This window comes from Dipodomys ordii, unplaced genomic scaffold (assembly GCF_000151885.1).
Source record: "Dipodomys ordii isolate 6190 unplaced genomic scaffold, Dord_2.0 Scaffold31, whole genome shotgun sequence".
NCBI classification, from domain to species: domain Eukaryota; kingdom Metazoa; phylum Chordata; class Mammalia; order Rodentia; family Heteromyidae; genus Dipodomys; species Dipodomys ordii.
The window spans coordinates 9,949,846-9,974,274 of record NW_012267247.1 but is presented as its reverse complement, the minus strand read 5'-3'; the positions used below and the strand labels follow the sequence as shown (position 1 = coordinate 9,974,274).

General features: G+C 45.9%; 2 protein-coding genes across 2 annotated transcripts in view; one reads left to right on the top strand and one right to left on the bottom strand.

Annotated features, from left to right (window-relative positions):
• Positions 1-5,106, bottom strand: part of Gid4 (GID complex subunit 4) — a 22,314-nt gene extending 17,208 nt beyond the window's left edge. Inside the window, exon 1 of the mRNA XM_013016342.1 lies at positions 4,918-5,106. Coding sequence (XP_012871796.1) covers positions 4,918-5,106 — 189 coding nt within the window. The remainder of the gene's footprint in view (positions 1-4,917) is intronic.
• A 455-nt stretch (positions 5,107-5,561) lies between these two features.
• Positions 5,562-23,364, top strand: Atpaf2 (ATP synthase mitochondrial F1 complex assembly factor 2). Its single transcript, XM_013016356.1, has 9 exons — positions 5,562-5,574; positions 5,699-5,868; positions 14,422-14,466; positions 14,690-14,835; positions 16,307-16,404; positions 17,845-17,925; positions 20,155-20,267; positions 20,721-20,836; positions 22,852-23,364. Exons 2-9 carry the CDS (start codon positions 5,736-5,738, stop codon positions 22,987-22,989), a joined length of 870 nt encoding a protein of 289 aa, XP_012871810.1. The 5' UTR covers positions 5,562-5,574; positions 5,699-5,735; the 3' UTR covers positions 22,990-23,364.
• The last annotated feature ends 1,065 nt before the right edge of the window (positions 23,365-24,429 follow it).

Here is a 24,429-nt window from a genome sequence, read left to right as displayed (position 1 = left end):
AAAAAAAGAACCCCTTAACTAACTAACCTCAGATCACATCACCTTCAAACTCCTTTTAGGGTGAGATAATAGTTTATTCATTCTGTAAGCTTTTTTTTTTCCCCCAAGCCAATCCTGTGGCTTGAACTCAGAGCCTGGACACTATCCCTGAGCCTCTCTGTGCTCAAGTCTAGCACTCTACCACTTGAGCCACAGAGCCACTTTTGGCTTTTTCTGTTTATGTGGTACTGAGGAATCAAACCCAAGGCTTCATGCATGCTAGGCAAGCACTGTGCCAGTAAGCCACATTCCCAGCCCTCTGTAAGCTATTTTGAAATGGAAAATATGATTACTTGGCCATCTATATCCTAGCTACTCAGGAGGCTGAGATGAGAGGATCATGGTTTGAAGCCTGCTCAGGCAGGAAAGTCCATGAGACTTCTATCTCCAATTAATCACCAGAAAATAGGAAGTGGCACTGTGGTTCAAGTGGTAGAGGGCTAGCCTTGAGCAAAAAGTTGCTCAGGGATAGCACCCAGGTCCTGAGGTTCAAGCCCTAAAACTAACCAAGAAAAAACAAACAAACAAAAAAAACAAGCATGGTTACTTGGAGCTGAAAGCACACTAATCAGACATTTGCAAATCTACAGACTCATCCTGAACTGGCAGGATTTCAGAGTTCATGACTTAAAGTGAGTCCAACTGTTGTGAAGTGGGAAACTATTCCTATTAACCTCTGAATTAAAGCAAAACAATGTACAGTAACTTCTGGAGCACATGGACATTTTCATGTTAAGTGAGGTCTCACTTCAAAAACTAGAAAGGGTACTACAAAGCAATAAAAGAATGGTTTAAAAAAAAGTAGAAAGGTTTTCTGGTACTTAGCACATTTGGGAACTCAACTACTTCCAATTATGCCATAAATCAAATTCTCAGGCAGTCCTTAAAAACTGTAATGAACTTAGTCAGCCAGATGATGTCAGCACCAAAGCAAATGAGCTTCCCTGAAGCTAAAGTACCTGTACAGCTCAGAGCTGGTGACAGAGGAATGGAATCCATGCAAAAACGGCCAAACCATTTCAGATACCTTCATCTGTTGACCTTGGCACTGGACATTACTGAAAACAGCTGATCTACAGTAACATGGTTCAGCAAAGAACTTTTATTAAAGGTCATATATTTGTATTCAATTCTCATTAAATTTAGTACTGTTTGGGTTTTCACAGCTGCTGGAATGAGTGTATTAGGTGGCAGGGACACTTGATAATATTAAAAATTAGACTATAAGTTGGCTTGCATTTGCATAGATTACTACATGCTCAAGAATCATAATTTCTGTTTGGCTTTCATTCAACCATGTATCTCTCCCACTCTCCCATTGATGATGACTGAAGAACTTAAATTACCCCACAACACATACAGCTTTCACCATAGGAGAGGGCCAGCATCTCAATGAGAAAGATAACAAGGCAAATGTTTAGCAAGAGGGTCTCACAGGACAGCTGTGCCCAACAACTGCTCTTTTAAAATACTATTTTCACAGGGTTCTCAGTTTCATTCTATTGGTGGCTTCTGGAATGGCAGAAGGAGTAAAGAGTAGACAACTTAAGAGGGAGGAGGAGAAAAGTCAGAAATCCACAAAGATTTGGGGAATTCTTTACACTGGAACATCAAAACAGAAAGTGCTTTACAAAGTACCAGAAAGATGCTGCACAACATCCTCTGGGAAGTTCAAGCCAAGACTATAATGAGATTCCACTGCTCACCACTACAACGGCCACACCAAAAAGACAGATATTACAAAGTCTTGCTGAAGATGTGGGGAAGTTGAAGCCTTTGTATACTGCTGCCACAGTCATAAAATAATCGCTTAAAATCACTAAACTCTTAAACATGGTTACCATATGACCAACCATCCCACTCCTTTCTGTCTACCCCTTCAAGAAAAGTGAAAACCTATATCTACATGAGCCTAATATGGTGGTACATGACTGCAGTCCAGCACTTGGGTGGCTGAGGAGAAAGATTACTTCAGCCTAGTTTAAAACCAACAAGTAAATGTAGTACAACCTTGTCTCAAAAATAAGCAAAAAATGTTGCAGCATTATTTGTAATAGGCAAAAAAAAAGAACAAACGAAATGTTGTCTATCTACACATGGACAACCATTATGATGGATGATACAACAGTAGTAAGGAATAATGTTGATCCATGCTAAGATATGACCCATCAAAATAGTATGCTAAGTTAAAGCAGCCAGTCATAAAAGGCCAAATACTGTATAATTCTGTTTATATGAAGTGCCCAGAATAGGCAAATCTGAGGAAAGACTAAAGGATATAAAGGTTTATTTTGGGAAGTGATGATGTTCTGAAATTAAGTTATAGTGATGGTCTCACAGCTTTGTGAATATACTATAAACTACTAAGGTGACTAGGTAAACTGTGGTATGTTAGTAATATCTCAATAAGGTACTTAAGAAGGAAAAGAAAAACAAGTAAGAAAGAAGATGATTACAGTGATGAAAGACAGGAAAGAAATGTACAGAGAAATGAAGGCGGAGTGGAAGAAACTAGTCCTGGCTGAAAAACCAGATGATGGAGCAATTCACATGACTGGTGACAGTGATGCACAAGAGCAACTTACCAATCCAGATGTCGGGCTGCATTCCATAGCATGACAGCCGCCCCCTCCCCACAAGAGCAGCTCACCAATCCAGATACAGGGCTACATCCATGACACGCCCCCCCCCTCCAGCACACATCCTACTCAATGGCTTCTTGACATGGCCCAGCTGTGCCCCAACTCAATCACTACTTCCACTGAGTCACACGAAGACTGGCACCTCACAAGGTCAGAAATAACACACTATTAACAGAAGGAAGCAGTTGCTACAGGAACCAAAGCAGACTTCTAGCAGACACCTAGCTACCCTTGCCAGTTGTCCCCTTCAAAGTTGTCCACTTCAAAAACCACCACAAGGGCACAAATTCAGGACCATTCCAAACATGACTAACCAGGAATCTCACTTCTAGAATTTTATGATTAGCTGAAAGCCTTACATTTTAAGCAACAAAGAAATTACCACATTAGGCAGTTATTTTTGCTTTCTTGTGGTGCTAGGGATTAAATAAAGGGTCTTGCACATGGTAGGCAAGTGCTCTACCAACAGACCGCATCTTCATTCTTACGCATAGTTACAAGGAATAAATATCCCTGCCACAGTAGTTTTCGACATACCTTGGCTCATGCCAGAACTTTAGGTTTATAGGTAGGACATAAAAGTAACATGAAGATGCAGTTTTCATATGAAAACCAAAGAAAACGAATTCCCACAAATCAGTAAGAAAAGAGGCTGACCGGGCACCAGTGACTCATGCCTGTAATCCTAGCTACTCAGGAGGCTGAGATCTGAGGATCACAGTTCGACGCCAGCCTAGGCAAGAAAGTCTGAGAATCCAATTAACCACCAGAAAACTGGAAGTAGCACTGTGGCTCAAAGTGGTAGAGTGCTTGCCTTGAGCAAAAGAGCTCAGGGACAGTGCCCAAGCCCCCAGTTCAAGCCCCAGGAGGTACAAAAATGACATTCTTGTTGTCTTTGGGTGGGAGAAGTACTTGGTCAAGGGACAAAGATGTAATTAGAAAAGGCAAAGGGCAGCAGAGGGACAAGCACACTGCACATCCCATCTTCACACAGGGGCAGTGAGGCTGCATACAGGGCCTCTGGCAGGGCCTTCAACGAAGAGGTGTTGAGAGGAGGTTGGGGACAGCCTAGGAGGCAGGGTCAGGAAAACCAGCAAAGGGAGGGTGAAAGGGCACCCTCAGGTGGTTAGGGGGTCGAAGCAGAGCAACCGTTTTTTGTAAGGAATGGAAATAAGTGGGTATCTGCACCACCATCCATATCCTTGGGCTGGGGCAGAAGTGTCCAGTGTGCAACTGTGAGAGAGAGCTGAGCTATGGGAAAGGGGTGGAGCAGGTGTGGTTCCAGGGACAGGTACACAGAAATCTGGGTCAAATAGGGGAGAGGTGAGAGGACATGACACAAAACTGAGTTAGATTTCCCAGTACGTGGGTATCTGAGGTGGAAGCCCTGTGGCCTTGTACATAAAAGTTAACACTGAGAGAGAGGTCTCTTGGGAGGTAGCAGTAAGGTAGATGGATTATGGGGAGGGAGATCAGGATGGGAGGCCAGGATGGAATGGGAAGTGGCTGGAACACAAGGCAGGAGACTGAAGAAGGTGGTACTCCTGGGCACCCCAGGGTAAGCAAGGTCCTAACAGCAGTTTGCAGGAAACCAGGGACTGAGGAAATCAGCTATGGGCTGGGGGGGGGGGCGGCGGGGAGGGGAATCTTAGCCAACGGAGTGTCTTCTTCAGGTACTCCCACTTCCCGAGGGGTTGATAGGCTCTTCCAACTCCGTAACAGCAGGGAGAAAGGTTCTAGGGTCTGAGGATAGGAGGCATATGTCTCAAATCTGGGAGGATATGACATGAGCCATCCCGAGGAGGGCACGGAGTCTGAAGAAACCAGTGGAGAATTCGGGGTCGGAGAAGGGCTGGCGGGAAGGCTTGGCTGGTCGTAGGGTCTTGGGAAGGAAGGATCCAGGCCAGCAGAAGGGCAGTCATGGAAGGGAAGGGGGGCTTCCGGATCCCAGGAGAGCCGGTCAAGGGCTTCAACTCTAGGACAAGGTTCGGGGGTCTACCGGGGGTTCAGTCATCACAGACTCTGGGATCTGAAGGGAGGTATGGGCTGGGGCTCGAGAGTGCGAGGCACCAGCTGGACAGGTCCGGGTGGGAGGCGCCGGGTGCAGGAGGCCCAGGAGGCGAGGGCCTGGTCCGCGGCTGCGGGCTCGAGGAGCCCAGGGAGGGCGACACCCGTGAGCGCCGCGAGGAGGCCCTCGGGCCCCGGGCCGCCCGGCCCGGCCCGGCCCGGCGCTCACCTGCAGCACCACCTCTACGTCGTATGAGTTCCCCTTGCTTTTCTGGTGGCCGCGGAACTTGGAGCCGCTGTAGAGCAAGCTGGTGGCCACGCCGGGCTGCTGGGTGTTGATAGGCGGTGGCGGGATGAGAGAGGCCGCAGAGGCAGCCGAGGCACCGGCCGGCGGGGGACACTCGGTGCGGACCGGCATCGCGGGGTCCCCCGGAGCCAGGGCTGGGGGGAGGGGGAGAGGAACCGCCGCCGCCGCCGCGCGGGAGCAGAGGAGGGTGGGGAGGGAGGGGCCGGGCGCGCACGCGCCGGTGGGGGTGGGGACCACCCGCCCGCTGCCTGCGCACCGAGCGCTCGGGCCGCCACCGGGACCCCAGGACCTGCAAGCAGGGCCTCCCTGTCCTGAGCTGGGTCCCCCTTCCCACTTGCCCTCGCACACACACCGCCCCTTCCGATTGGCTCGGGCGCGCCCGGGGGGCGGGAACCAGTTCACGCGGCGCTTCCGCCCATTGGCGAGTGGGGAGAACATGTGGCGGAGCTCGCGAGCGGCCCTCTGGGACTTGTAGTCTTTTTTCCTGGAAGCGCGGCGTGGAGAGGGCGGGGCGAGCTCGTTTGTGATGCTGATTGACTAGGGGAGGGCGCCCGAGGCGCGCCGAGGCGACGGCGTGCGGTAGGTGTCATGCGAACATGGCGGCGTCCAGAGGAACCTGATGGCTCTGGGGAGGCCGTGAGAGGTTTCCGTACAGCCCGAGCGTGTGGCTAAGGGATCCCCTTGCTCTACTTCCGGCTTTCAGGTTTCGCGCCGCGAGTCTTCCCAACCCCTCTGGCAGCATGTGGAGGAGCTGGCTCCGGCTGCGGGAGCCAGGGCTCCGACTCCTGAACCGGCCTGCAGGTGACCCTGCCGCCTCCGTGAGGCCGAGGTCAGCCCCTCAGCCTCCAGCCCGGGCCTATGTCCCGCCGACAGGTGAGGCCAGGACACGTTACCTTTTGGCCCAGGTCCCGGCCAGCTAAGTTGGTGGAGGGTTTCTTGCGTGCCAAGGGTGGGGGGGGGCGGGTGACCCAGTCGAAGAGACCCACGAGGTTGTTCAGACCAATCCAGCCCTGTTATAGATGATATAAAGGGAAGCCCAGACTAGGGCCGGGAAGACCAGAGTGGGGCGTAGCACTGTCAGGGCATAAGACAGTGATTGACATTTGGCCTGTAAGGCTTTTCTCAAAGTTAATAGGTTTCTTTAAATAGGGAGGCCGATGTCTTGATATTTCCAGACTGGGCAATTTAGACTCAGGATCAAAACTTCCAAGGTCACAGAGCAGATGGTGACCTTTGTGCAGGGCAAAAGCTGGTCCCAGCACCTAGCACAAAACCTGGCACAGAGGGGATAGACTCAGTTTGCAATCCCACATCTGCCTGTTTCCAGGCCCTCTGTCCCAGTGCTCTACTACAATCTTAACCTTCTCTAGAACTTTCTAGGGGAGAAGTCTCCTCTATCCTCTGACCATGATGAAGCCTAGAAGTTGGTGGCTCTTTCACTGCTGCTGGAGAGAGATTTTCGGGTGAGAGCCAGGGTGATTCCAGTGAATCAAAAGCAGTGACACTCCATTCAAATTTTCTCTGCTGGGAGCAAGAAGCACAGTGGTCATCAAAATGGATTGTTTCACCCGGGTGATGTGACGTGCAGGTTATTTTATCCCGAGTAAACAGGGTAGCTTATAATACACTTGTGTTAAAGCAACTATGGAGACGGCTGTAAGTGGGTATTCAGTGACGAGGGTTTTGGATAAAAGGGCATTGATGATGGTAGGGCTTAAAAGATGGAATAAGAGTCCAATAATGAGGAAGAGGATTGTCCAGAAGTGACAACAAGGTATGGATCCTTGCAGCATTGCCCACTTTAAGAAATTCAGAACTCTGCCGGGCGCTGGTGGCTCACGCCTGTAATCCTAGCTACTCAGGAGGCTGAGATCTGAGGATCGCGGTTCAAAGCCAGCCCGAGCTGGAGAGACCGTGAGACTCCTATCTCCAATAAACCACCAGAAAACCGGCAGTGGTGCTGTAGCTCAAGTGGTAGAGCACTCACCTTGAGCTGAAGAGCTGAGGGACAGTGCCCAGGCCCAGAGTTCAAGCCCCACGGCCAACAAAAAAAAAAAAAGAAATTCAGAACTCTAGAGGTACTGTGATCTTAGGCATGTATTATATCTTCATTCTTTAGTGAGTTGAAGCACTAGGTTACCCATGAGGATCCTTTTGGCTACAAAGATCCATAATTTTACATAAATGGAGATTTCACGTTTGGGGACCTAAATGAAGGTCCCCAGGTAATGCAAAGTCAGTAAAGAGAAAGAAGGAATCCTGGTATGGTGCACTCCTGTAATCACAGCTACCCAAGAGGGAGGATCAGTTGAGCCAAGGAGTTTGAGGCCAGGATGGACTAGTAAGACTTCATTTCAAGCAAAACAGACAGGAAAAAAAAAAAAAAAGACTAAGCAAGGGCATCTCAGAAATGAAAAGGACACTCTTAGGAGTTCACTAAGTTGGCAAAAGCACTGGGTTCATTTAGGTGATAGATGCTGCTTGCTTTCCATTGTGGCACTTGATCTACCATCTTTTTTCCTTTGCACTGCAGATCTACGGGTTTATAGTTTAGGCCAGTAGGAGTACCTAGCAATTGGTAAGTAGTCAAAGATGATGAGAATTAGGAATGCATGAAAGCATCAGGTCTGTGTGCCACAAAAACCATACCAGTCAGGAGATCTTTGTGCATTTTTGGAGTGGTGGAGGATTAAACCCAAGTGAGTCCTTCTCGATGAAGACTTCAGTTGCAAGTGGATTGAACTTAGTTTAAGAAAATCTAAACATCTAAAGTCATCAAAAAGAGAGAAATGGTTTAGGGAGGGTTCACTGAGGTATGGAAAAGGAGATGATGCAGCAAAGAGAACTGGGTAAAGCTATTATGGCCTGGCAGTTTTGTACCTTTCTGTCTGAGATCTGTCAAATGGTTGGAGGGGGTAGATGTTCTGAACAAGCAGTGTGTCTGGTTGAAGGCACATACCCAAGAAGTCGAGGCTGGAAGCTTTTTTTTTTTGTTTTTTGTTTTTTAGTTGGTAGTAGAGCTTGAACTCTGGGTTTGGGCTCTGTCCCCACGCTCTTCAACTCAAGGCTAGCACTCTACCACTTGAGCCACAGCGCCACTTCTGGTTTTCTAGTGGTTTATTGGAGATAAGAGTCTCACTGACTTTCCTGCCCAGACTGGCTTTGAACCACAGTCCTCAGATATCAGCCTCCTGAGTAGCTAGGATTACAGCCGTGAGCCACCTGAGCCCGGCAAGGTTAGAAGTCTCTTCTCTACTGTTTACAAATTGCCAACTGGACAAGATAGTATCTAGGGTCTTTACCACATGAGAGACATTATGCACTCTGCTGTAATGTGGTTTGGATTGAGGAAGTTTATATAGTCTTCACATCAGACATGTTTTTGTCAATAAAATTTTATTGGAACACAGCAACCTTTATTAATTTACATATTATATGGCTGCCTTCACTATAATATCAGGATTGAATAGTTGCAATGGAGACCATATGGCCTACACAGCCCAGAATATTGTCTGGTTCTGCAGAAAAAAGTTTAACAACTCCCAGTCTAGATGAAGAGTAATTTGGAAAATAGTGCATTTATACATTTGGAAAATGTAAATATTTGGAAGAATTACAGTCATTCATTTAGTGTAAATTCAGTAGTTTTTAGTGTATTCACTGAGTTGTACAACCATTACAATTTTAGAATATTTTTATCATGCAAAAAAAAATGTATACTCTGCCTTATCCCTTCCATTCCTCCAACCTTAGACAACCACTACTTTTCTTCCTTTATAGATTTCTCTGTTTCATAAATAGAATTTAGATTTTCTTTTTTTTTTGGTAGGTCATGGGGCTTGAACTCTGGGCCTGGGCTCTGTCCCTAAGCTCATTAGCTAAGGCAAGCACTCTTCCACTTGAACCACAGTACCACTTCTGGTTTTCTGGTGGTTAATTGGAGATAAGAATCTCATGGACTTTCCTGCCCGAGCTAGCTTTGAACTGTGATCCTCAGATCTCAGCCTCACCTCTTGAGGAGCTACGATTACCGGCATGAGCCGCCAGTGACTGGACTTTTTTGGATTTTCCATTTTTTTTCCCGGTCCTGGGGCTTGAACTCAGAGCCTAGGCACTATCCCTGAGTCTCTTTGTGCTTAAGGCTAGTGCTCTAGGACTTGAGACACAGTGCCACTTCTGGTTTCTGGTGGTTAATTGGAGATAAAGAGTCTGACAGACTTTCCTACGTAGGTTGGCTTCAAACTTCGATCCTTAAATCTTAGCCTCCTGAGCTACCAATGTCTGGCTCAAACAGTGTTTTTGAGGTTTTCCATGTTGTATCATATATCACTGTTCCATTCTTTCCTTATTGTTGAGTAATAAATACTCTGTTATATACATATACAGCTCTTCTTGTCTATTCATCCATTGGTGGACACATGAGTGGTTTCTACCCTTTTTTATTATGTATAATACACCTATAATTATAAGTTTTGTGAGGGTTTTTGTATTTTTGTTTCTCTTTAATATATACCTTTAACTTTTAGACTCTTTTCCAAGGAATCTGTATCATTTTGCATTTCTTCTAGTAGGAATTTCTCCATATGTTTGCCAACACTTGCTAATGTCTATAGTCTTTTTAGTAGAAATCCTAAGGGGTGTGAAGAGATAATCTCATGGGCGTTCTTTTGCTTGTTTGTTTGACAAGATCTCACTGTGTAGTCCAGGCTGACCTAGAACTCCCAATCCTCCTGCCTCAGCCTCCTGAGTGTTGAGATTACAGGTTTGATCCTCCATACCTGGCTTATTGTGGTTTTGATTTGCATATGGTCAAGCATATTTTCATGTGCTTATTGTCCATGCATACATGAGCATATTTTCTCCCCACCACTCCCTGTCCCCTAGACCTGAGTTCCCCCAGTTCAAACTCAGGGCCTGGGTGCCATTCTTGAGTTTTTCTTGCTCAAGGCAAGTGTTCTATCAGTTGAGCCACAGCTCTGTTTCCAATTTTTTGGTGATTAATTGGACTGGCTGCCTTTGAACAGTGATTCTTAGATCTCAGCCTACTGATAGCTAGGATTACAGATGTGAGCCACTGGGGCAGCTGTACTGATTTTTTTTATTTTTTATTTTTATTTTTTGTTGGTTGTGGGACTTGAACTCAGGGGCTGGGTGCTGAGGTCTGAGCCTCTTGATGCTCAAGGCTAGTGCTTTACCACTTGATCTACAATGCCACTTCCAGTTTTTGAATGGTTAATTGGAGATTAGAGTCTCACGGGGACTTTTCTGCCCGGGGCCAGTTTCAAACTGCAATCCTCAGATCTCAGCCTCCTGAATAGCTATGATTACAAGTATGAGCCACCTTCACCTAGCTTGTACTCAATTTTTTTTTTGTTGTTGTTGGTTTTCCCAGTCCTGGGGTTTGAACTCAGGGCCTGAGCACTGTCCCTGAGCTTCTTTTTGCTCAAGGCTAGCACTCTACCACTTGAGCCACAGAGCCACTTCTGGACTTTTCTGTTTATGTGGTACTGAGGACTCAAACCCAGGGCTTCATGTATGCTAGGCAAGCACTCTACCACTAAGCCACATTACCAGCCCTGTACTGAAATTTTTTGATACCTGAAAACCATTGGTTGGAATGGCCCTAAGATTAGAGATAGTGCGCTGCCCTATTAGGATTTCAGCTTTAAGGTTCTAGGCCCTCCAGGTGGCACTGTTTTAAAAGATAAAGGTATAGAGTCAATTCCGAGAGGAGTACTTCCTCTTGGTATACCGTGGGAGTTGTAGTTCCTGAGGCATCGAGTCTTTCTGAAGTGAAGGTCAATTTGGAAATTTTCCCTGGTTAAAAGATCTCTTACCAAATGGGGCAAAGTGAAGGAAGGGCTGCCATTGTGCAAGAAGCATTGTACTTACTCCTTGACTTATGGAATTGTAACCTCTTTATATAACTCCTTAATAATAACAATTAAAAAAAAAGATCTCTCACCAATCCATATAGACTGGGACTAGAGGACTGTAGAGGAAGTAATATAGAATAAAATGATTTATTTGTTTATAGGAATTGAAGCAGCTACATGGGAAAAAGAGAGCCAGAGGGCATTAATTTCCTATTCATCACTCTTTACATGGCAGGTTTTTTAAGTCGTTCTCTGCTTACATAATCTGTTTTCTTCTAGCCAACTCTGTAAATTAACACTCTTTCACATATCCTTTTTTTTTTTTTTGCATCTGCATGGTCCACAGAACTCTCTAAAAAAAAACACTGTATTTTTGCCACAGATGTTCTGAAAGGCAGTGATTCATACTCAAAATAGTCCCCAGTTCTACGGATCCTCCAAAGAGTAGCAGTTTCTTTCTCTTTTAAAGATGGTGTTCCTGTTAGTGTTAGCAAACCCTACATTTGCTGAGACTATGAGAGTTTCATGATTTGTCTTATGTAACCCAGATCCGTGAGGGCCCAGGTGAAGAACTACTGACTTTGTGACATTGTTGGGATTCAGGGGTTCCACCTAATGAGTTGTCCAGATCACATTCTTATTTGTCTATGTGAACCCTTTACTCCCATTGTTCCCTTTACTGTGACTTACCTGTGTACCAGACTCTGCAACTTTGTGCCTAATGGCCTCTCTGGGCATCTCTAGCCTTTCTCTGCTCCAGTCTCATTCTGGATATCTTTCCAGTCCTCGAAAATTTATGCTTTCTGAAAACTGGAGCTTCATGCAAGTAATTTCTACTCTGGAAACTACTTCCTCACACCTCCAAAATCAAGTCAGTCTTTGAGGGCTGAACATTCAAAGTTCTTTTTTGTTGTTGTTGTTTTTGTTTTGTTTTGTTTTTGTGCCAGTTCTGGGACTTGAGCTTAGGGCCTGGATGCTGTCCCTTATTTTTTACTCATAGCACTCTACCACCTGAGCCACAGCTCTCCTTCTGGCTTTTTTTCTTTTCTTTTTTTCTTTCTTTTTTTGGTGATTAATTGGAGTTAAAAGTCTTATGGCCCAGCGCTGGTGGCTCATGCTTGTAATCCTAGCTACTCAAGAGGCTGAGATTTGAGGTTTGCGGTTCAAAGCCAGCTCGGACAGGAAAGTCCCCATGAGACTCTTCAATAAACCACCAGAAAATGGAAGTGGCACTATGGCTCGAGTGGTAGAGTGCTAATCTTGAGCTGAAATGCTCAAGGACAATGCCCATGCCCAGAGTTCAAGCCCCACGACCAACCAAAAAAAAAAGAGTCTTAAGAACTTTCCCGGGCTGGGAAGGTGGCTCAGTGGTAGAGCGCTTGCCTTGCATGCATGAGGTGGGTTCGATTCCTCAGCACCACATAAGCAAAAAGAAAAAAGCTGGAAGTGGCGCTGTGGCTCAAGTGGTAGAGCACTAGCCTTGAGCTGAAGAGCTGAGGGACAGCGCCCAGGCCCAGAGTTCAGGCCCCATGACAGGACTCAAAAAAACAAAACAAAACAAAAAAAAAAACAAAGAACTTTCCTGCCCAGACTGACTTTGAACCATGATCCTCAGATTTCAGCCTTCTGAGTAGCTAGGATTACAGGTGTGAACCACAAGCACCCAGATCTCAGAGGTCTTCCTGCAGTCCACAAGAAGATCCCCAGTGTTGAATTAGAGTGCTGTTTCACCCAACTCCTGCCTGCCTAGCACAGAAAACAACAAATGTAGCCTAGATACCTCCATCCAGTCATGAGACAGAAAGGAAGCCTCTGACCCTTACCTGATTGCTGCTTAAATATAAAAGGGCCTGGATGCTAGTGCCTCGTGCCTATAATCCTAGCTATTCAGGAGGCTGAGATCTGAGAATCAAAGCCATCCCAGACAGGAATGTCTAAGAGCCACTTATCTCTAATTAATCACCAGAAAACTGGAAGTAGATCTGGTGCAAAGTGGTAGAGAGTTAGCCTTAAGCAGAAAAGCTCAGAGACAGCACCTAGGCCTGAGTTCAAGCCCCAGGACTGACAAAGTAGTAATAATAATGATAAAAATAGTTGGGGCTGGAAATGTGGCTTAGTGGTAGAGTGCTTGCCTAGCATGCATGAAGCCCTGGGTTCAATTCCTCAGTACCACTTAATCAGAAAAAGCTGGAAGTAGCACTATGGCTCAAGTGGTAGAGTGTTAGCCTTGAGCACAGAGAGGCTCAAAGACAGTGTACAGGCCCTGAGTTCAAGCTCCAGGACCAGTTTTTTTTTTTTTTTTAATAGTTGGAGGTAAAACAGGAACATTGAAAGCTCTAGTGTGGTTGAAATCTATTTTGGTGTCAAATCTATTTTGGTGACAGAATTGATGTTACAATTTCCCATGAAGGTGGTGAATTGTGCCACATTATCTCAGGCCAGATCTGGTCAGTTTAAAAAAAAAAGCTTATTTTTGTTTTTGTTGTTTTTATTGTTGTTTTGTTATCTCTTTTACTCACTGTTGTATCTTAAGTGCCTAGAATAGTGCAGAGCACATAGTAGGCATACAAATAGTTCTTTGGGAAAACAATTTGGACTTTAGTTTAAAAAAAATGCAGTATGGGGAATACAATTATGGGTCCCTTACCTTTAAGCATTAATGATATCAAGTAAGGTTTATGCAAGTTAGTGATATGATATATAAAACATGAAAATATGTTTAGAGCAGAACCTGATGTCTCCTTTCCTCTCATGCCTGACACACATCAATTTCTCCCAAATTTTTCTTCTTCTTTTTAAGCCCCCAGTAGAGAATTGAACCCAGGGATTTGCGTTTGCCAGGCAAGCACTCTACCTCTTGAGCTAAGCCCCCAGCCCATTTTCCCCCTTCTTGAAGGAAATGTTTGGAGTTCCTGTTGAATACACAAGCAAGATGGTTAATTAGGTTAATTAATTGGAGAGAGAGGATGGGAAATACTCCTGGGAGAGCTTTATTTTCTGCCTGCACATCATGTACTCGCATGTGTGCGCGAATACACACACACACACACACACACACACACACACACACACAGGGAGAGCTTTATTTTCTGCCTGCACATTATGTGCTCGCATATGTGTGTGAATAAACACACACACACACACACAGAGGTTTCCCATTTGGCCCTTCTCAGAGCTAGCTCTACTCTATTCAGACACCTAATTTAGATTTGGTATGTTGTGCTGACTTGGGGAAGGGAGGCAGACATGCTTAGATGCTAAAGCAGGTAGTGGGAAATCCTCAAGTCACAGTCTGCTCCTGACCAGACTTGCCCCTTGTTCCAGAACTGTCAGTCCTTTTCCTTCCTAGTCCCTGGAGAGCAGATGTTCCCTTCCCCCAGCTTTAATCAGAGGCTGTTGATTACACTGTAGACTAGGGCAGACCTTGAATGGTGATGTGAAAATCAAGCCAATCAATCAGCATTAGCAGTAATGATGCAAGCTGGTCTTGTCGCCTCCTGAGCCTCTCTACGCTTCTTTAAACTACCTCTCTAAAAAATCTGTCTTACAGAAAGGAAGAGATTTTATCAGAATGTCAGCATCACACAGGGTGAAGGTGAGTATCTGAAATTTTTGACTGCCTCTTTTTTTTTTTTTTGTGAATGGTTGGGCACATGTTTCATCTGCAGCTGGTTCAGTGGTGGGATTATCCTTGGCACTTTTGTGTCAGATATTGTCAGATATTGTCTCTGTGTGCACCAATTCAAGGGGCTAAATATAGGAATGGTCACTTGATTGCACTTCACAGTCTCTGAGAGTTTTTTATTTGATCTTTCAAGGTGGCTTTGAGATAAACCTGGACCACAGGAAGCTGAAAACTCCCCAAGCCAAGCTCTTTACAGTCCCCAGTGAGGCCCTAGCCATTGCAGTGGCCACTGAATGGGACTCCCAGCAGGACACAATCAAGTTCTATACCATGCACCTGGTAACAAGTTCTCTGTGCAAATTTACACCCTGGCAAAAAATTTTACACTCTTTACTAAATGGTGGGAAGGAAGGCATGGTGTGTGTGTGTGTGTGTGTGTGTGTGTGTGTGTACGCGTGGGGGAGGGGAGAAGAGATGAATATGGTTCACCAACTCTCTAGGCATTGAACAAGCCATGCTCTTTCCCTGTCTGGCTAGAGCTCTTTCCCCTGCAGGTTCCTCTGCTAGGGACACTGTCCTGCATAACTGGTTCCTGCTCTGGTCTCAGGACAGATGTCACCTTTGCTGACTGCTTGGCTTTCTTAGTTTTGATGATAGCAGTTGGTCATTTGTTCTGTCAGCACTTAGACAATCTGTAATGGGCTGTTTTATGATTGCACATTTATTATCTGCCTCTTCTGCCTGGTGAGCGACAGAAGGGCAGGGGCTATGTCTGTTACTCAGCAGACCCAGCAGGAAGTTTAGATGGCACTCAGTAAATTTTGATTGGATGCAGGAACCAAGGTGCCCCACAGAGCCCTCCTTCCCTTGTCCCCTACACAAAGGTGACTCTCTGAGGCACTAGGACAGGAAGGGGGAGGGCAGGAAGCAAGCATACATTGAGTCTAGCCTCTGCAGCCTCCACATTGTGACCTTGGGCAAGTTGCTGCCCCTTTCTCAGCCCCATGCCCCCCATCTTGTGAAAAATGAGTGGTAACATAGCTGCCTTATGGAGCTGTGGTCAGGATTCAATGAGGTGACACATGGAAAGCCCTCAGCATGGTTCCCTGCTCAGCATGGTGCTCAGTTGGCACTGAGCTCTCAACTCTCAAGCTGGTCATTGCTGTGTTCACCCTTGACACAGAAACCCAGGTGGGCCTTCTCACAACAGCACAGATGCTGAAGTGCCACCTGCTCCTTGATTAGCTGATGAAATTAGGGTGATCAGGGCCACAAGGTAAGTCTGGAAAATTATCTTGATCTCAGTGTGGCTCATTTTCCTGCTTTCTAAGGTGGTAAGAGAACCAGCTGCTAAAACACTTTAGTCAGATTTCAGTTCCCTGACTGTTACTTATTCTATCTGAGGGTGTATTTCGCCTTTCTGGGCCTCAGTTTCCACATTTCTGAAATGGGAGCAAAAATGGAGTTTATTCCAAAGCACTGTTGTGAGGATTAAATTAAACACAGCAGAACATGGTGATAATGAGCATGAAAAGCAGTAGAAATAAATAGCCTGTCACATGAGTACACTAGAGCTGTGAGCATAGTACCTGCTATCATGCATACCCCATAGGTGCATGTGTGCCCCATACCAGTGTGTCTTCATAGGTGTGCTATAGCTGTGAGGACATCTGAGTCCAGAGTCCTATGGTGCCTGTCCTCTCCTTGCCCTATTGTTTTACTTTGCGTCAGTTGCAGTATCCTCTGGAAAGCAGGGCTTTTGCCTGAACCCCACAGGTAGTGACAGGGCCCTTTCTGCCTTTTCATTCAGACCACATTGTGCAACACATCCTTGGACAACCCAACCCAACGAAACAAGGATCAGCTGATCCGGGCAGCTGTAAAGTTTCTGGACACTGACACCATCTGGTAATTGGCACTTGGAGAAGTAATCCTCCTAGGTTGAGTGAACCCCTTGGGCTATTTTGCCTCATTTGCCCAGAAAGTTGCCAGTGGAAGAAGCCAGAGAGAAGGAAAGCAGCCTGCTTGACATTGGCATGTAGCCACTCTGCCGATCCCAGAAGAGCACTGCCAGAGCACATGGTGTTCCATGGTCTGGGGGTGGGGGGCATAGTCACTCACAGATAGCTCTTGTAGGCTTCAGGACCACAGGGCTCATTTGCCAACCCCAGCAGGGTGTTTGACCGTGACTGCCACTGTCACATTCTCACATGTGCACATTGGCAGTCCTGTCATTACAGATAACAATAGAGACTGGCCTCCAGGTCTGAATTCTTTCCTCATTTCTATATTCTTTGACTAACAGCTAATTAGACAGTGATATGAAAGGAACAACTCTTGTTGTTGGGTGTCTGCTGGCCCTAGTGCTCAAGAGTGCTCAGGGATGACACAGTATATCAGCCAGATGCTCTGGAAGGGAGTGGCCCATGGGTCAATTAGAGATTGGTGGTGGGATCAGTTGCTGGAAGGAAGGTCAGGCAGAAAGGGTTTAAAACACACACACACACACACACGCACATGCATGCACGCACACACCCCTCTACAGGGGTCCTGATAAGAAATGAAGACCAGACCCCTGGGGAAGGGAGCTAAAAGATGGGATGCCAGAGCTTCTACCTTTCCCTGTGGGTTGAGATAGGAGGAGGAAAGCCTGTCCAATTTACTTTTCCCACACATTCTAATGAGTGGAAGGAAGCTCAGCTTTTCTACACATGCATATCCTCTGTTCCCCACATGAGACTGGCTTTCTATAGTGCCCCTGGGATTCCCATCCTTAAAGCTTTGCAGCTTGGCTCCCTTTAAATGTCTTGACTGTCTCTTGGTCAAAACAAGTGGCATAGCTTAGCGTCTCTGGTTGTCCCCTCAGGTATGGTGTCTAAGCCAAGAGATGGCTAGAGATGTCAATAGGTACTTGTCTGTGGCTAGAAACATGGTGTCTTGGGAGGGGCCAGGGCAGGAATACCATTAGAATTACTGGCATATCTCTCTGGGCATGGGTTTTGGGGTGTGGTATGGTTGTTAAATTGGATCTGTCTTAGAGTGGTACTATAGTAATGGTGCTGCAAGCGTTTAGGGAGAGGTTCACAAGCTCAAGCTCATACTAGAATCTCCTGGAGAATTGTTAGAACAGGCTCCATCCCCAGAGGTTCTAATTTCCTTAGGTGTGGGATTTGGCCTGGATGTCTCAGACCTCAAGGCCACACTTTGAGAACCACTGCTTTAGGGACAAGACTTGGGGCACTTGGTTGGTGATGGGAAGGTTTTGCTTGTTACCCTTTTGTTTTCCTTTTCTGTCCCTGAATGAATTGTACTTTTTTATTAATGAAGGTGATTTTTACAATGAATTAGCTACAGGGTGGAAGAGCCAGAGACATTAGTGGAACTTCAAAAGAATGAGTGGGATCCAATCATAGAGTGGGCTGAGAAAAGGTAAGATGTGTAGCCTGCAGAGAAAATGGGCTCGGAGTTGGGGAGGGTGCTGGAGTCAGAGTCACATTGGGCACCCAAAGCCCTTAGTTCATGATCACCTTGGGGAAAATGTTCCTTGAAATCATTCACATCATGCACTGAGCACCTGCTACCAGAATATACTGTACTGAGAGCATAAGGACAGTTCTGTGTTCCAAGGAGGCTCCAGGCCTCCTGCCCCTGTGGGTCAAGGCCACAGTGTTGGTTTGAATACCAGCTCTGCCATTGTTAGTTATGTGACTTTGAACTACTAAGTTGATCTCTCTGAGCTTGTTTTCCTATCTGGAAAGGGACTAATTCCTATCTCTCTGGTTGCAAGAGGTCTTCCAGTAAGCCTAGCAGCCTGCATAGCAGAGGTGACTGCTCAGATTTTGGCAGTTATTTTTTATCTTTGTTACAGTTGTCACACTGTTAAATAAAATCACCAAATAGCATGTAACATACATATGCACCTGGATAGGAGTTAGGTAGCTTTTTGCAAAACTGTGGAATGTCCTATGGATGTGTGGTTTCTAGGAATTGATAATACCTAATTGTTTAACTAATTAAAATTTTTTTTCAATCTTGGGGCTTGAACTCTGGGCTTGGACACTGTCCCTGCGCTCTTCAGCTCAAGGAGAGCACTCTACTGCTGAAGATATAGTGCCACTTCCAGTTTTCTAGTGCACATGAGTCTCACAGACTTTCCTGCCTGGGCTGGCTTTGAACGGTGATCCTCAGATCTCAGCCTCCTGCCTAGCTAGGATTATAGGTGTAAGCCACTGGTGCCCACCCAATATTTTTCTTTTACAGGAAGATAATTGTGACTATTGGTATGGTGGCAAAATAAATTTCATGCCAAGGGAAATGAGGAAGGGTTAGTTTTCATGGTACTTGTTATTTTTTTTGCTATAGTATTTTTTTCACAGAAGTGATCTCTACCAGCCTGCCCCATTCATTTGCTCCTCATTTCCTGAGTGCTAACAATGGCCCCCACATCTTGCATTCTGTTCTGGCAGTATTGGGGTTAGAATTTTGGTCCTCTTGGCTACAACTTAAACAATACCCCTAGCCACATCCTGGGATTTTTAAAGAAAACAGCAGATCCAGTACTCTACAAGATAGGAAAACTGAAACAACTGTGATATATGAAAAATAGGAAGAGACAATGATATTTTGGAATGTAATGACCTCTAATACTAACTTAGGTGCCTGGATTCAGGTTTTTCTGGCAGTTGCGATGTTCAGTCCCTAATAGTTTTTTTTTGGGTCCGGTCATGGGGCCTGAACTCTGGGCCTGGGCGCTGTCCCTCAGCTCTTCAGCTCAAGGCTAGCGCTCTACCACTTGAGCCACAGCGCCACTTCCGGCTTTTTTTCTTTTTGCTTATGTGGTGCTGGGGAATCGAACCCAGGGCCTCATGCATGCAAGGCAAGCGCTCTACCACTGAGCCACCTTCCCAGCCCCCTAATAGTTTTTGTAAAAAATCTATTTCCTACATTCACTATGTACTCTTAGAAAATTCACTAAGGAGCTGGGGAGTGGGAGTGACAAACACCTGTAATCCCAGTACTCCAAAGGCTACAGCAGGAGGATCACAAGATTGAGGCCAGCCTGGACTACACAGCAAGATCCTATAAGTACATGCAAAGTAGTTTCAGCAAGATTATTTTTTAAGTAGTAGAAGAAAAATGATACTGAGCCAGGCACCAGTGGCTCACGCCTATAATCCCAGCTACTCAGGAGGCTGAGATCTGAGGATGGATCACGGTTCAGAGCCAGCCTGGGCAGGAAAGTCCATGAGACTCTTATCTCCAGTAAACCACTAGAAAACAAAAGTGGCACTGTAGCTCAAGCAGTAGAGTGTTAGCCTTGAGCTGAAGGGCTCAGAGACAGCGCCCAAGCCCAGAGTTCAATCTTCACAACCGACCAGAAAAAAAAAAAGATGTACCCCATTATGTGTACTGCATTTCAGACAGGTATTGATTACAGGACTGAACACTGTGCCTTTATTCAGGGCAGTTTCAGCTCCTCTGGGTTTGCTTTTAGGGATTGGTTAGACAGGAGACTACTGACCAGTGGCAGCTGCTCCCAGGGTCCCCAAGGATACTCCCTTAGCTACATGCTATCTTTAGGTTTTTGCTTCTAGTCAAAAGCTGGGCTGCTATTGGAACACAGCATGCCAAAAACATGCCAAAAGTCTTTGCCTTCAGGTACGGAGTGGAGATTGGTTCTTCTACTAGCATAATGGGACCCAGCATTCCTGCCAAGACTCGGGAGATGCTCATCAACCACTTGGCATCTTATAACATGTGGGCCCTACAAGGTAAGCATTGTGCTTCCTCAGGCCTGGGGCCTGTAGATGTGATGCAGGTCAGCACATCCCCTGCTGGGGCTCTCTGAGCAGTGAGGCTGGCTGGCTGTAATGCCAACTCTTTCACTCACACTCCAGGATCAAACTTTGCAGCAGAAAATTGGCTTTTTCCTTTCAAGCAAGTCAAAGTTTGTAACTCATTGGCCTGACTTGGGTCATATACCCATTTTATGAGCCAATCATTGGGTGGGGACTTGGGAAAAGGCTCTGATTGTGGAATTCAGATAATGTTCCACCTAGGGAAGTGCAGAGACATGTCACCCAAAGAAAGCCTTCTAGGAGAGTAGACCAAGCCCCTTTTGGGCCTTTGCCCTCCTTTCCTATTCTCTGTGCAGGAACTTAAGAGGAGGTTGTTGCAGCTGCATTGTTTTTGCCTTGTTTCTGATGTGGCTTGTGTTTCTATAGGGATTGAGTTTGTAGTGGCCCAGCTCAAGTCCTTGGTGCTGACCTTAGGCCTGATTGACCTGCACCTCACAGTGGAGCAGGCTGTGCTACTGTCACGCCTGGAAGAGGAGTACCAGGTGAGATGCTGATCTTAGGTCCCTGACTCATCCCTTCCTAATTTACAGACAGGGGGACCAACCTCCCTGACATATTTTTATGCAAACCTGACCTTTATTATTCATGTACATACAGAAACAAACTAAGGAACAATAGAAGTATTATCAGGGTTGGGGTTACAGCTCAGAAGTATAGCATTTGATTAGCATGCTTGAGGCCCTAGGTTTTATCTGCCATGCTATCAGAAAAACAAGCTAAGTACTCCCCTTACCTTTGACTTCTCAATAGTCTGGCCAGGGGAAAGTGATGTATTTTCCATTTCACACAGAAGGAAACTGAGGCACAGATCACATCTCTGAAAAATGTGCCAGATCTGGGTGACTAGGAAGATCAAGGTCCCACTCTGCACTTGAGTTTTATGACCTGGTAGAACAGGCCTGCTGATGTGACAGGGGTCTGTTTATGCTGTTGAGTCCTCTAAGTGTTCATATCCTCACATGTCATTTGGCTGGCAGAGAAGCAGAGGAGTAGCTGTTGTTTGTACATAGCTTTGCTTTAGTGAGTTTGAATGAAGGTTTGCTATGCTATCAGTTGCATTTTTTAACTCTGAAAACTATGTTGTTCCTTTCAATCTTTGTGTTATAGATGTTGTGATTCCTCCAACTTCAGAAGGTTAAGTGCTATTATGAGTTGATCCCTAGTATAATTTTTTAAACAAAAAAAATAGATTCCACCTTCTTGGAATATTTATGCTGCTGCTTGGGCAAATGCTGGGGGAGGAAGGAGAAGGAAACCCAAAACTCTCTGTACAACAGAGTTGGCTAGCCATTCTCTAAACCAATTTCATGAGAAAAGGGTCACCTTATGAGGAATTTAGAGCTGGGTGGAGACACAGGAAACCTGGCTTCTGTTCTGGTCTCTGCTTTTCTTTATTTTTTTTCTTGCTCTGAGGGATTTTGTTTTGTTTGGGATAATGTGATTTGAACTTTTTTTTTTTGTCATGGGGCCTGAACTCTGGGTCTGGGCTAGCACTCTACCCCTTGAGCCACAATGCCATTTCTGGCTTTTTCTGCTTATATGGTGCTCAAGAATTGAACCTAGGGCCTCATGCTTGCAAGGGAAGCACTCTACCACTGAGCCACCTTCCCAGCCCTGGTTTGAACTTTTGACCTCAGGGTCTCCTGCTTGCTAGGCACTCTACAACTTGAGCCATACCTAGTCCTTGCAAGAGCTATGCTTCTGACCAGACTTTCATATTCTGTACTTTGGTTTTCATCCTGCATAAAGTGAGAATTAAAAAATCATAGATGAGCTGATATAAAGTGAAGGTTAAAACTCAGATGACCTATTACAGTTGTAAAGCTGGGACTGGGTCACCAGAAGGCAGTTTGTGTGGCCTGAAAGATTCTGTATTTCTGGACAAACAGGGTAGTGAGGAGCCAACTGATTGGATTGGAGTCATACTTATATCTGATAGCTACATTGTGTCTGGGCATTCCTCCTTTTCATTTGCTAGTCCTAGAGAGAGTCTGCAGGCTGCAGAGCAAGATCTCTCTAGTGCTGACACTTCCTCAGGGTCAGAACTAAATCCACATGAAGCCTGGCTTCATTTATTTATTCCACTGCGATGGGGTAACACTTACATCCCTGCATGGTGATATGGCCGAGAGAGGATGACAGTTTGCAGGCTGCCTCACACTGGATATAGTTGGGAAGAAGTGTGGGAGAAGGACTAGCACATGGGTCAGGCTCCCTCAGAGGAAACACGCTTGGTTCTGGTACCCAGTGCCTATCCAACATTAGGTAGCCACTGGTCCTGGATCTGAAGGTACTTCTGTAAACCTTCTACACCACAGAGTACAAATATCTCTCTGGCCATCTGGGTAGTTTTACATGCTACTTCCAACACATCTCATGTGTGTTGGCAATGTGGGGCCTATTTGCCCTCTAGCCTAGCAAAAGGAATGGATCGTGGTTCTGGCCAAGAGGCTGCCAGATCAGACAGTTTACCCAACAACTTTTTTCCTCTCTTCAGATCCAGAAATGGGGTAACATTGAGTGGGCCCACGACTATGAACTGCAAGAGTTGCGTGCCCGTACTGCTGCCGGCACCCTTTTTGTCCACCTCTGCTCGGAAAGCGCCACAGTCAAGCACAAACTCCTGAAGGAGTGAGCCCAGTGTTGTACACACCATTTGGACACAGCTGGCACAGCCACAGCTCTCCTGGCCTGGCCTTTCCTAACTGTGGGATCTCTTGACCTGTGGAGCTCCCCAGCCTACCTGTAGGGTTCCCAGCTTGCATGTGGGAACTTCCTCAGACTAGACATGGGGACTCCCTTGGCCTGTGCTTGTGAGGCTCCCATGGCCTTTGGAGTTTGGCCTTGTTCAGCGTTACCCTGAAATGCTTGTGAGACACTGTGGCTTCTGGAGGTTCAGCCAGATTCTAACCTAGGGGCTTCCTGGCCTGATCAGCAGCAAGTAAGGGGGATACGTTGTACAAGTGACTGTTTCTTGACTCTTGATTTTATTAAATATTTCTCTACCCTGGAAATATGTTGGGCCCTGTTTTTGTATGTGTCTCTGCATTTTCCATTCTTGTTTTGTCTGGGCTTTGTCACCAAGGTTGAACAGCTTATCTCCCATGGCATTTTGATATCTGCTACCTATAGCTGGGAACCTCATGCTGGGGAAACAGTCCTGTCACCATAGACAACTCTATTTGTGTCTTCACTCTAAAAGCTTGAAGGATTTTCCTCCCTGATTTTTCATCAAACAGTACTTTGAAAGTGAGTCCTTGGTCTAAGGTTGTTGTTTCTGTTTGTTTCGACTGTTCTAGAAAAATTGATTTATTCTTGAAAACAGAAAATGTAAGTAGTTTCTGATTTAAAAGCTCTCACGGATGCTGGTGGCTTATGCCTGTAATCCTACCTATTCAGGGGACTGAGATCTGAGGATCATGGTTTGAAGACAGCTTGAGTAGGAAAGTCCGTGAGACTCTTATCTCCAATTAGCCACTCAAAGACTGGAAGTGAAACTGTGGCTTAAAGTGGTAGAGCGCTAACCTTGAGTGAAAAAGCTCAGGGTTAGCACCTAGGCAAGGTTACTTTACATATACTACTATAGTTTGAATCTGGAATATTCCCCAAAGTCCTATGTGTTAAAGATGTGTTTCCCAGGGTAAGAGGTAATGGCCTGGTGAGCAGTCTCTTAAGTCATTGAGTTTGTCCTAACGGGATTGTAAGATCCTGGCCCCTTCTTCACCCTCCACCCGTGTGTGTGTGTGTGTGTGTGTGTGTGTTTGTGTGTGTGTGTGTGTGTTTGTGTGTGTGTGTGTGTGTGTGTGTGTGTGTGTTACTGGAGTTTGAACTCAGGAGACTCACACTTGCTAGGCTGGCATTCTACAACAACTTGAGCCATGTCTCCATCCCTTCAAACTCTTCTCCCTGAACTGACCTCAAACTGCACTCCTCTAGATCTCAGACCATTAGTACTGCAACAGGCCCCAAACCAATGGGGCCAACTGATCATGGATTGAATCCTCTGATGTTATAAGCCAAAATAAACTTTTACTCCTTATAAGTTGATTATGTCCAGTATTTGTTACAGTGTTAG

Coding starts and splice junctions, on each gene's coding strand:
- Atpaf2 (XM_013016356.1), top strand. CDS start 5,736: ATGTGGAGGAGCTGGCTCCGGCTGCGGGAGCCAGGGCTCCGACTCCTG. Junction 14,467..14,689: donor CAGCATCACACAGGGTGAAG/GTGAGTATCTGA, acceptor TGATCTTTCAAG/GTGGCTTTGAGATAAACCTG. Junction 14,836..16,306: donor AGTTCTATACCATGCACCTG/GTAACAAGTTCT, acceptor CTTTTCATTCAG/ACCACATTGTGCAACACATC.